The sequence below is a fragment of the Centruroides sculpturatus genome, unplaced genomic scaffold, assembly GCF_000671375.1.
Source record: "Centruroides sculpturatus isolate CEXI.00-Female unplaced genomic scaffold, Cexi_2.0 scaffold297, whole genome shotgun sequence".
In the NCBI taxonomy this organism is placed as follows: Eukaryota; Metazoa; Arthropoda; class Arachnida; order Scorpiones; family Buthidae; genus Centruroides; species Centruroides sculpturatus.
In genome coordinates, this window is record NW_019384464.1 from 90,269 (window position 1) to 100,872 (window position 10,604).

General features: G+C 26.9%; 1 protein-coding gene across 4 annotated transcripts in view; it reads left to right on the top strand.

Annotated features, from left to right (window-relative positions):
* LOC111620997 (adhesion G protein-coupled receptor E3-like) overlaps positions 1–10,125 on the top strand; it is a 28,657-nt gene extending 18,532 nt beyond the window's left edge. For all 4 annotated transcript variants that reach the window (XM_023363026.1, XM_023363028.1, XM_023363025.1 and 1 more), the window contains exons 10-16: positions 454–520; positions 4,430–4,518; positions 4,657–4,786; positions 4,894–4,935; positions 6,304–6,357; positions 8,882–8,918; positions 9,014–10,125. In XM_023363026.1, coding sequence (XP_023218794.1) covers positions 454–520; positions 4,430–4,518; positions 4,657–4,786; positions 4,894–4,935; positions 6,304–6,357; positions 8,882–8,918; positions 9,014–9,891 — 1,297 coding nt within the window. In that variant the 3' untranslated portion in view covers positions 9,892–10,125. The remainder of the gene's footprint in view (positions 1–453; positions 521–4,429; positions 4,519–4,656; positions 4,787–4,893; positions 4,936–6,303; positions 6,358–8,881; positions 8,919–9,013) is intronic.
* Positions 10,126–10,604: the final 479 nt, after the last annotated feature.

The following is a 10,604-nucleotide window of genomic DNA, read 5'->3' on the forward strand; positions in this document are numbered from 1 at the left end:
TGTATATGTATATATATATATATATATATATATACATTAGAGTAATTATTAGAGCCATTCTAATATAGACAATATGTTCAATTAGAATATTCATCTCATCTAACAAAGCTACTGTTTCTAAAAGTTGCATACAAAATTCTTTCAACAGCTCTTAAATTCTGTTGGATAAGATTATTTTAAATCTTTATTATGTTTAAGAAATGTATAATTCTGATTCTATGAATTTTTTGAATGAACTTTAAATCAGATATCTGAATGAAGAAATTGTATAGAATGATTAATGTATTCTGAACAATATGTTTTAAAGATATTATTTTTATAAAATTTTTAGTAATTATGCAAAATTCGGTTATAATATTGTAAAAAATTTATAAATTAATACATTATTATGTCAAACATATTGAACATAAATTGTACAAATGTATGTTAATAACAACTTTTCTTTGTTTTTAGTTGGTGGCTGAAATTTGGTACAAATTTTTTTCTTTCTTACACCATAGCTGTTATCATCATTTTCGTGGTAAGTATCATAATTGTTATGTAATATGTTATAATTTGTAATAATGCTACTTGGATGGTGGTATGCTTCTAGAAGTATTTAGGTTTGCAGCTTACTTCAGATGAATTTTACACTTCATTTCTCTAATGAACATTTTTAGTGTATGTGCAGGAAAGATAAAAGGGAGGTTATCAAGTATATATATTGAAAATGTATTTACATTTGTATACTATAGAAATTAAGAGAGAACTATATAAAGGGCTCTGGAGAGGTCTTTACCAAGAAACTAATAATGTAGTTTAAAATTGCCAAAATGCACCCTGATGGCCAAAATTAGTACTTATGTTTATTTTCCCTAATAAATGGCTATAATAAAATCTAAAAAACTTTTGTTTTTTAAAATGTTTCTTGTTTTTTATCTTGATTTCTATAACTTGTAGGACAAACAGTGGTGTGCTACAAGTTCAAAATTCAAAATTCAAGGGAAGTGGTCCATGAAAGCACCACTTCCCTTGTATTTTCTAAAATATAATTACATATTGTGTGATTATTTTCATATTTTAATGTACTTTAAATTAATTAAAATTAATATTTTATTACAACCTTATTATGTATCTTATTACAAATTTCTATACTACATGTGAAAAAAAAATGATAAGATTGCTATTGAATATAAATTCATATATGCATATTTCCAATGGAAGTGCTGTATTGTCAAATATGGGACAGCTTCCGTGGCAAAATATTTGAATTGTGTAAAGCAGCCAGATTATACACATTTGCTTTACAGAGCACCAACCTCACGTGTTTAGCTCATGGATGCTATACATCAAAATATCGTATAATGCTTCCCATGATTCTATCTAGGGCCAGCACAACTTCCCTATCATCAAATGTCACCATATGCCACTGAGGACAAACATCCCTTAATAATGTATTTTCTTCATACAGAGATATTAAAATTTTTATTTTTGCATTGTTTCATTTCTTCTTGTCTTCCAATATGTTGAACTCGCATCTCACCAATTATTGAAACAACTGGAAGTGTTTCATGTGACTACAGTTAGGCTTGTTTACATAAGCAAGCACAGGTGTTGCATGAGGACTTCTGGAAGTTTTGGCAGTTGATTTACAAAGCTGTTTACATTTGCAACAGTAGTGTCAGACAGTAACTGGTATGAATTTTTTGTTAGTCTAAATACACCATTAGTATGACTTCTCAACTTTTGTTACATAGGCTAAAATGACTCTTATGATCAAAACATGTACAACATTTTGTAAACTGGGGTATTTGATGCGATGTTAATTATTTCTAATGTACATTACATTACATAATGATAGATACATGTACTGTATATTAGAGTACATGTATCTTTCTGAAAATCTTTGTCTTGACATTGATAAAAAAAATACAGAACTATTTAACACTCAGTTTACTGAAGTAGATGCTATCTTTGTTTACAGTTGGGGTCATTTTGATCCCACATGTGCAATAACTAAATGCATATGTAAATGTAAGTAAAAATAGCTGACTAGTTTGATAAATCAATACTTTAAATTAACCTCAGACTTTTTATCAAAAGTGTATTGCTGTTCATAGTTCAAAATGACAAGATGCATTTTATAAATAAAATTCAATATATCTTACTATATTTTAAAATTACTTCTGGATAGCTCCTCACAAAAGTTCTATTTCAGTTGTCAGCAGTACTGTTTTTGCAAAACTATTGCTTCTTATGCCAACATGTTCCATAAACTGGCTTTTTGCAAATGAAACATGCCAAAAGTCTTGTTTCCATGAAAATTTCTTCTGAGTTTTGTTTGCATTGTCTACTTTTTGAATAGTTCTTGAGAAGGTCTTCATAAAGCTGCAATATGAAATTTAGGTGGCTGATGTTTTGATGAAATCACTTCATACAAAATTCAAGAGTATATTGTTGCCTGTCCAGTACATTGAAGAAAACCTGAATTAACTACCTTGATGACAATTTGATAGAGTATATGTATCAAGGTATCAGGTGAAATATGTCAATGCAGAATTTCATTATGTTATAGACCTGAGCTGCCTCTTCCTTTTGTCTAATTGAAAGATACATAGACATTGCAGCAACTGATGTGGCTGCTGGTGTGCAGAATTATGCCCTTTCTTTTCCATTTATTTCCCTCCTCATCTAGATTATCCAGCATCCTTAATAGTACTTGAGCCAGAGAAATGATTGACAGTCAGGTCAGCAACAGCAGGAACTTAAGTTGAAGTCTTATCTCCATCTGGCCCTGGGTCAGATGGATTTGATTCTGGACTTTTTTCAGGAGCATAGTTATTTGCTTTCAGATTCAGCAGCATTGTTCATTCCCTGATTAGTTTTTGAATAAATCTTGAAGATATGCAAGGTATTTTCTGGATCAAGAGCTATACTCAAGTGAAGAAGCATGTGTTTCTCAACTCTTGATGATCAACATATAAAGTTTTCTACTAGAATGTTATTTTTCAGTAGCAGCTCCATCTGATTGAAAATTCTGAAAGCAGCATCAAAGTCTGTCATCAGAGAGAAATGACAAAATACATGTATATTGTATGGTACCAAATTATATCACATTGACCATAATTGGTTATACATTCAGTTTTCACAGATTCCTTTAGAGTTATTTGATTACAATTTTTACTATTTGGCAAAAGCAGCAAGTCAAAAAAACTCAAAAAATTTCAGTCCAATCAGATTTATAGTAAACAAACCAGTAAAAAAATCATTTCTAGTGTTATTGATTCTTACACATCTTTGTTAACTAAAAGTTGGCTACATTTTAACAGATGTAGTCACAGATATTGCTGCTAGTTATTATTAAAACAAACAAGCATATAAAATAATTTAAAACGTTTTAAAATTCATTAGTCTTTCAATGCAAAGAAAAATCATAATTTAAATGCAAATAAAATATTTAATGTTAATTTATTATTCATTATTTTACATAAAATAGATTAAAACATTGAATTTATGAATAAATAATATATTATAGTAATTTTATTCTGTTTGATATTTGTATAATATTGGTAATATTTAGTCTGCATAATAAATAACAGCTAACCATTACTAATGTTGAAGTATCTTTAATAAATATTAGTAATAAAGTTTAAAATTTATTAATTTAATAAGCTAAATGTTTAAACAAAATTCAGTGAGCATAATAAAGTTATTGTACAGTAAATTATATCAAATAATTTTTATTAACAAATGCAAATACAGGTATACCTCGACTTACGTCGTTTCGAGTTACGTCATTCCCGATTATATGTCGTTTGTCAAAAAAGTATATGGAAAAATAAAAATCAAGTTTAAGTCATTTTATTCAACTTTACATCTGTCTGCCAAAAATATTGAAGTTGTAATAAAATCATATTAAAATATTTTTAATATGATTTTATACTTGTAAATACATTTACAAGTATGTACTGTATTTACAGTACCTGCATTTGTAAATTTAGATTGCTTTTTTCTGTACTATATGAAAAACTAAAATTTATCTTTTTTGTAAGCTTAAAATAGATTCTTATTAACCATATATTATTAAAAATGCATTAATAAATAAAATACAAAATCGGGAATGGTAATTTATGGTTTAGCCTAGTGACAAGTAGATTCGGAGACAAGTAAATTCGACTTATGTCGCCTCTCTTGGAACCAATTACCGACATAAGGTGAGGTATACCTGTAAATATAAAAAAATTTTATGCAAAGTGATATTTAGAATTTAACAATAGATTTGAATTTAATTAGTTGTATTTAAAAGATTTTAATTCTTGAAGTTTTATTAATTTTTAAATTGCTTATTAATATAAAATGGTAAAAATATTTTTAAAAATTTTACATAAAATTATACAATAATTGAATATTTTTATTAAAATAAATGAATAATATTTTATCTTTCAAACAGCTTCAGCTTATTCTGTTTCTCACAGTCAAAGCAGAAATTAGGCATCATCAAAAAGAGGAATCTCCCAAACAAAAAATCATTGGAAATAGGTAATTTAATATTTTTTTACTATTATTTAAAGATATAAACTTGTTAGCATTATCAATTTTTTTGTTAATAAAAACAAACATTTATTTTTGAAAAATTTCCAATAATTGTAATTATTAATATATATATTTTTTTAATAGAACCAAACTGTTATGTCGTTCATTAGTGATATCTGTAACTCTTCTTTTGACATCTGTATTTAGTATTCTATATATAAATTATGAAGATGATATTTTCAAATATTTGTTTTCATTCAGTTCTGCAGCTTTGGTAAATATTGTTTTGAATGTCATTTTGTTTCTTTATATTTTCATATCATTTTTTAAATATAAAATATATAATAATATATTCATTTAAGCTTGCTAATTCTCCCTTAGGGGCTGATAGTATTTCTTTGTTATACATTCTGTAGTGAAAATGTGAGTATCATAATTTGTCAATAATTTCATTTTATTTCACAAGATATTATCAATTAACTATGAACAGATATTATGAAATACAAAAATTGGTATACAGTAATAAATAATTTATGTATTTTAGAAATTTAGTTACTATCAGATTAGGCTATGCAGATTGCATTTTTAAGTTAAGAATTAAATATGTAATTTATTGGGATACTGCCACATAATTTTTTACATTTTATAATTTTCTACTTCAATTTCTTAAAATTATTATTTGAAGCTTATGAAATCAATTCCTATACATAATATTTCAGTTTCAAAAACATCTTTATAGATGATTTTATATTAAGGTGACCAGATGTCCCGCTTTTGGTGGGACAGTCCCAATTTTTAACAATTTGTCCTGCGGAATTTTAAAAAGTCCCGAGTTTTGGAAAGATTAAGTTTTCATCAATTATGTGTCATAAACTTATATCTAATGTTCAAGATTCATAAAGATCATTTTGTATCACACATATCTGTACCAATGTATGCATGAGCATCAGAAATAAAGAATGCTGGGATTCTTGTGCTGACAAAACCCTTTGTGTTTGTGGCAAAGACTGACAGAAAATGGTTTGGGGCACGCAGCTGTAGCAATGGAGCAGCGTGTGTTCACGGGCTGTCTAAACGAGCAAACATTTTGTTTGTTGCATGTTACATGAAAGTTTTTTTTCTACAGTAGATAAAGTGTGTACATCTGATAAATCACAATTAAGTGTTGAGACTTTGAAAGCCATATTATGTGTGAAATATAATTTAACAAATTCTTGCAAAAAATTTCATGACATTTTAAACAATGACAGCAATCTACAAAAAAAAATTCACTCAACTGAGAAATATGCAAAAGAATAAAGAGTTTTTAAAGATTTATAATAGTATATATACTGTATTTATTATATTTGTAAATTTTACTTATGTTGAAATTTTAAAAAATATAATACAATACAATTTTTGCATTATTTGATAATAAAATTTTGTTGCTCTAGAACAATTTTTTTAACAGAACAACCACTTCCCCCATAAATTTTGCCCTGCTTCACCAATGTTAAAATCTGGTCTCCTTATTTTATATAAGGAAATTAGTTGTTCATTACTCTCTTATTACTACTATTGTTTTATCTTTTTAACAGGAATAATGTTCAGAATTTTAGTTTAATTTTTTAATGAAAAAGCTTATATAAATACTGTATATATGGTGTAATTACATATTATACCATATATTTATATAAGATTTAATATGTAAACTTTTAAGTAATATATAGTTAATTCATACTACTAAAGTTTTGTTTATGATCTTATTAGTTTCCTTTTTATTTGTTATTCTGATTAAATTCTTATTTACAGGCATTTCTTTTATGTTGTCCAAAAACATCTAATGATAATGATGATGAAAAAGAGGTAAAATATTTTATTCTAATTTTTTAAAACTTAAGTCATTCAATTTCTTAATTTATTAATATACAAGGTGTTTATAATTAAAGTTCAAATTTCTAAAAGATATAACTCAAGAACTAATCAGTGGAATGACATCATATTTCACATGGAGACTTCTCAGATAATGGAATTTTATTTGAAACAAAAAAGTTAGTTACAAATGTCCACTATGATGGTAAATGGCAGTGGTGCAATCAGATGGGCAAGGGGCAAGTGCTTCCCCTAAAGAGAATTTCAAAAAGTGAGAAGAAAGCAGCCCATGCTTACATTTTTATAATGCTTAAATAGCATTATAAAAAAAGTAGTTATTTTTATTATAAATTTTATAATAAAAAACTAGCAAACAGTTTTGCCCCACCTGAAGTTTCTGGTAGTGGATAAATCAAAATGTATCAAACTTATGATGCACACTGAGTAGTTACACTGAGTAGTCAAGTTATACAACAGCAAGCTCAATATTTTGGTTTCTGTTGTCAGCATGCTAAAATTACCAAATTGCATGTTTAGTCACACCTGCAGAAATTCAGAAACCAGCATATTGAGTATGCTGTTGCATAACCACACAGTGTACTGTACATGCATATTGTAACTTTTAAGACATTTTGAGTTATCCACTATAGTGTTGCAGCTTCATTTACCATCCAAGCAGACATTTTTGTAACTAACTTCTTTTTTCAAATAACACTCCATCACTACAGAAATCTCTATGTGAAATATGATGCCATTCTGCTGATTAGTTTCCAAGTTATATCTTTTGGAAACACAAACTTTAATTACAAGCATTATATATGTACTGTACTTTACATAATGATGGTAGACTATTATTACCAACTCTCCATCTTTTGGGCTGAGAATCCATCTTTGGAAGCAGTTGTCACCTTATCAACCTGAGCTATAAATTTTCTACATTTTTTGAGATAACATAACACTTTAATGCTATCTTCAAAAACATGGATTTATGACCAACACTAAAACCCAAGTTTGGTTGGTCCACTCTTCAACATTGACAATTTCTTTGAGTTCTTTTTTGCTAGATGTACAAGAATTCTTTTACACATACAATAATTTCAACAAAAGCTTTAAATTTCTGATTAAATTTAAAAAAATTGTTACCTATGAAATTTTGTTTCAAAATATAGTGTATATATAGAAGATACAAGAAAGACAATCTGAAAGTTCTAGTAAATCTAACACATGCCAAAATTGTATTTTCTAGGCTATATGCTATAAGGAATTATTAATTTTTGTAATTTTTTTATAGATAGTTAACTTTTTTTTATATAATTCTTATTACATACGGTACAAAGAACTATTATTTTGTATTCTACTTTTTTAATACTAGTAATCTGTCTAGTAAGAAAAGCCAATATTATAAAGTTATATAAGCCTCATATTATGGTAAATAGAATGAAAAGTGAATAAATAGTTGAAGGTGCCATAAATCTTGTCAGCAATCTTTGAACGAATTGTTTTATTTCTCAGTCTTTGCATGCCAAAATCAGCCTTTTCTGGCAATCAAGTCAGCCTCATCTATAACGAAAGGTTGGCAAGTATGCTATATATGTATATACTTGTATGTATATTTTTTGTAATATGGATAATAATAATGTATTTAAACATTATTTTTCCTTAATAACAAATTATTTGTTATTGTTATCTGATAAATCTATCATGTAGTGATCAGTTCTTACATTTTTTAAAATAAAATTATTAAATATGTATTTATGAAGATTATAATATTTTAAGTATAATTTGATTGTTATTGCTAAAAATTAGTTTGCTTTCTGATGATGCAAAATAATAATTAAAAATACACAAAAATTTATTTCTGACAACATAATTATCATTATTTTGTTATAATGTTTAACAAACATTAAAATATTTTTTAAAATACTTTTTAATACAGCTATGAAAACTTTTCACATTACAAGATTAGCCTTATGATGAATTTGTTTTAACAAATTCTTATCAAATAATTTATAGAAACATTTTTTCAATAAACATTTTAGTCTTGCAAATATTTCTGATTTAAAGTTTTTGGCACACAAAAGACCTTATCAATTTTTATTTTTCCATAAACTAATTGAATAGTGTGATGAAAAATAGATGGATTTTTATAGCAAAAATAATGATAATGTACACAATTTTCTTTTCTGGATTATTTTTTAATTAAAAAATATTCTAAATAATTTAATTAATTAAAATAATAATACAGAAGCAGCAACATTGCATAACTTTAATATGGGGAGACAAAAGATCTAAGTATTCTTATTAAAAATATATATATACATATGTAAATTAATTGATCTCTCACAATATACAAGTAAGAAATCTAAATATTCTCTCTACATCTTTTCAGATATTTCATTAATAAGAGACACAGATCAATTGAAAGCATTTTCATTTAAATTAGTGTTAAATGATAGTTAACAATAATGGATTTTTAATAAACATTTTTGGAAATCTAATATATGAATTTTATTTACAGGAACCTAAACTTAACACAGAAAGCAATTCTTTTAGATGTGAGTATATAAACTGAAAATGTTTTTAAAAAATTTATCTTAAGAATATTTTAAGAAAGTTTTTATATTAATTTAATATTTTTCCATTCATCTAGCATTCTTAAAACCAGAAATAGTGGGAGAAACTGCTTGTTATTTGAATAAATTTTCTGATCATATGGATAAACGAACATCATTAGATCAGATCCATAAATTAAAACCACAAGTAGAAATCTGTAGAGAACCAGATTGGTTAGAAACAGGTTGTCTTTTGCAAGAAAAGAAACCAAATTTAAAGTCTGCTACAGTTCAGAGTGTCTCAAAACATAAACATAAGAATGGAAAAGGAAAAAACTTTGATATAAATGAGTCAGAAGATGCTCGACAAATTTCTCCTCAGAAATTTCGATGGAGACACATAGATCCATCAAAAGCATCTTCATTTGAGTTAGAACCAATGTATGATAGCCCTCGTAGTAACTTCCACGGAAAAACTTTAGAGAGTGTTATAGAAGAAGAAAACCCAGATAGGACTTCTTTGCCTCCACCTTATCAAGATTCTAGTCTTGACGCTAAGAAAGATTATTCAATAAAATCAAATCCTCTATCACTGTTTGATTCTCGGAATCAAGAAAACTTAAAAACCGATCTTAGTGCCTTGATGGTCTCCAAAAATTCTGAATCAACTAATAGTGCTTCCTCTAAAACAAACCATTCAAACAGCACAAAAGCAGCAGATCAAAAAGGAGTATATTCGGATGGACAAATTTTGCATGATGCGACACAAACAGTACCTCCCATTAAACTGGACGTAACAAATATAGAAACAACACCAGACGATTGCTGTCATCCCACCAATAGTGTTGCAGATCTCATTAGTAGAGACGATGACTTTGCTACAGAAATGGATATGCCATTAGTAGTAACAGAAAATGTAGCAAGAAACGACCAAGTGTCACCTTCCAGAAAATCATGGAGCATGACATCAGTTTGATGACAAAACTTTGCTGCAGGTTTCTCAGTGGACATTGTTTATATTTTCTGTGACTCGCTCAAGAAAAGTTTATTATATCAGTGGTAGTACCTCCAGGACACTTTCATTGACTGATTTTTTATTGAAAAATTCCCTGCTCATACATAAGTTTTGCCACAATTGTATGTAAATTATACATATGAATACGGATATATATATATGTATGTATATATACACAAAAAACCTNTTTTAAATCTTTATTATGTTTAAGAAATGTATAATTCTGATTCTATGAATTTTTTGAATGAACTTTAAATCAGATATCTGAATGAAGAAATTGTATAGAATGATTAATGTATTCTGAACAATATGTTTTAAAGATATTATTTTTATAAAATTTTTAGTAATTATGCAAAATTCGGTTATAATATTGTAAAAAATTTATAAATTAATACATTATTATGTCAAACATATTGAACATAAATTGTACAAATGTATGTTAATAACAACTTTTCTTTGTTTTTAGTTGGTGGCTGAAATTTGGTACAAATTTTTTTCTTTCTTACACCATAGCTGTTATCATCATTTTCGTGGTAAGTATCATAATTGTTATGTAATATGTTATAATTTGTAATAATGCTACTTGGATGGTGGTATGCTTCTAGAAGTATTTAGGTTTGCAGCTTACTTCAGATGAATTTTACACTTCATTTCTCTAATGAACATTTTTAGTG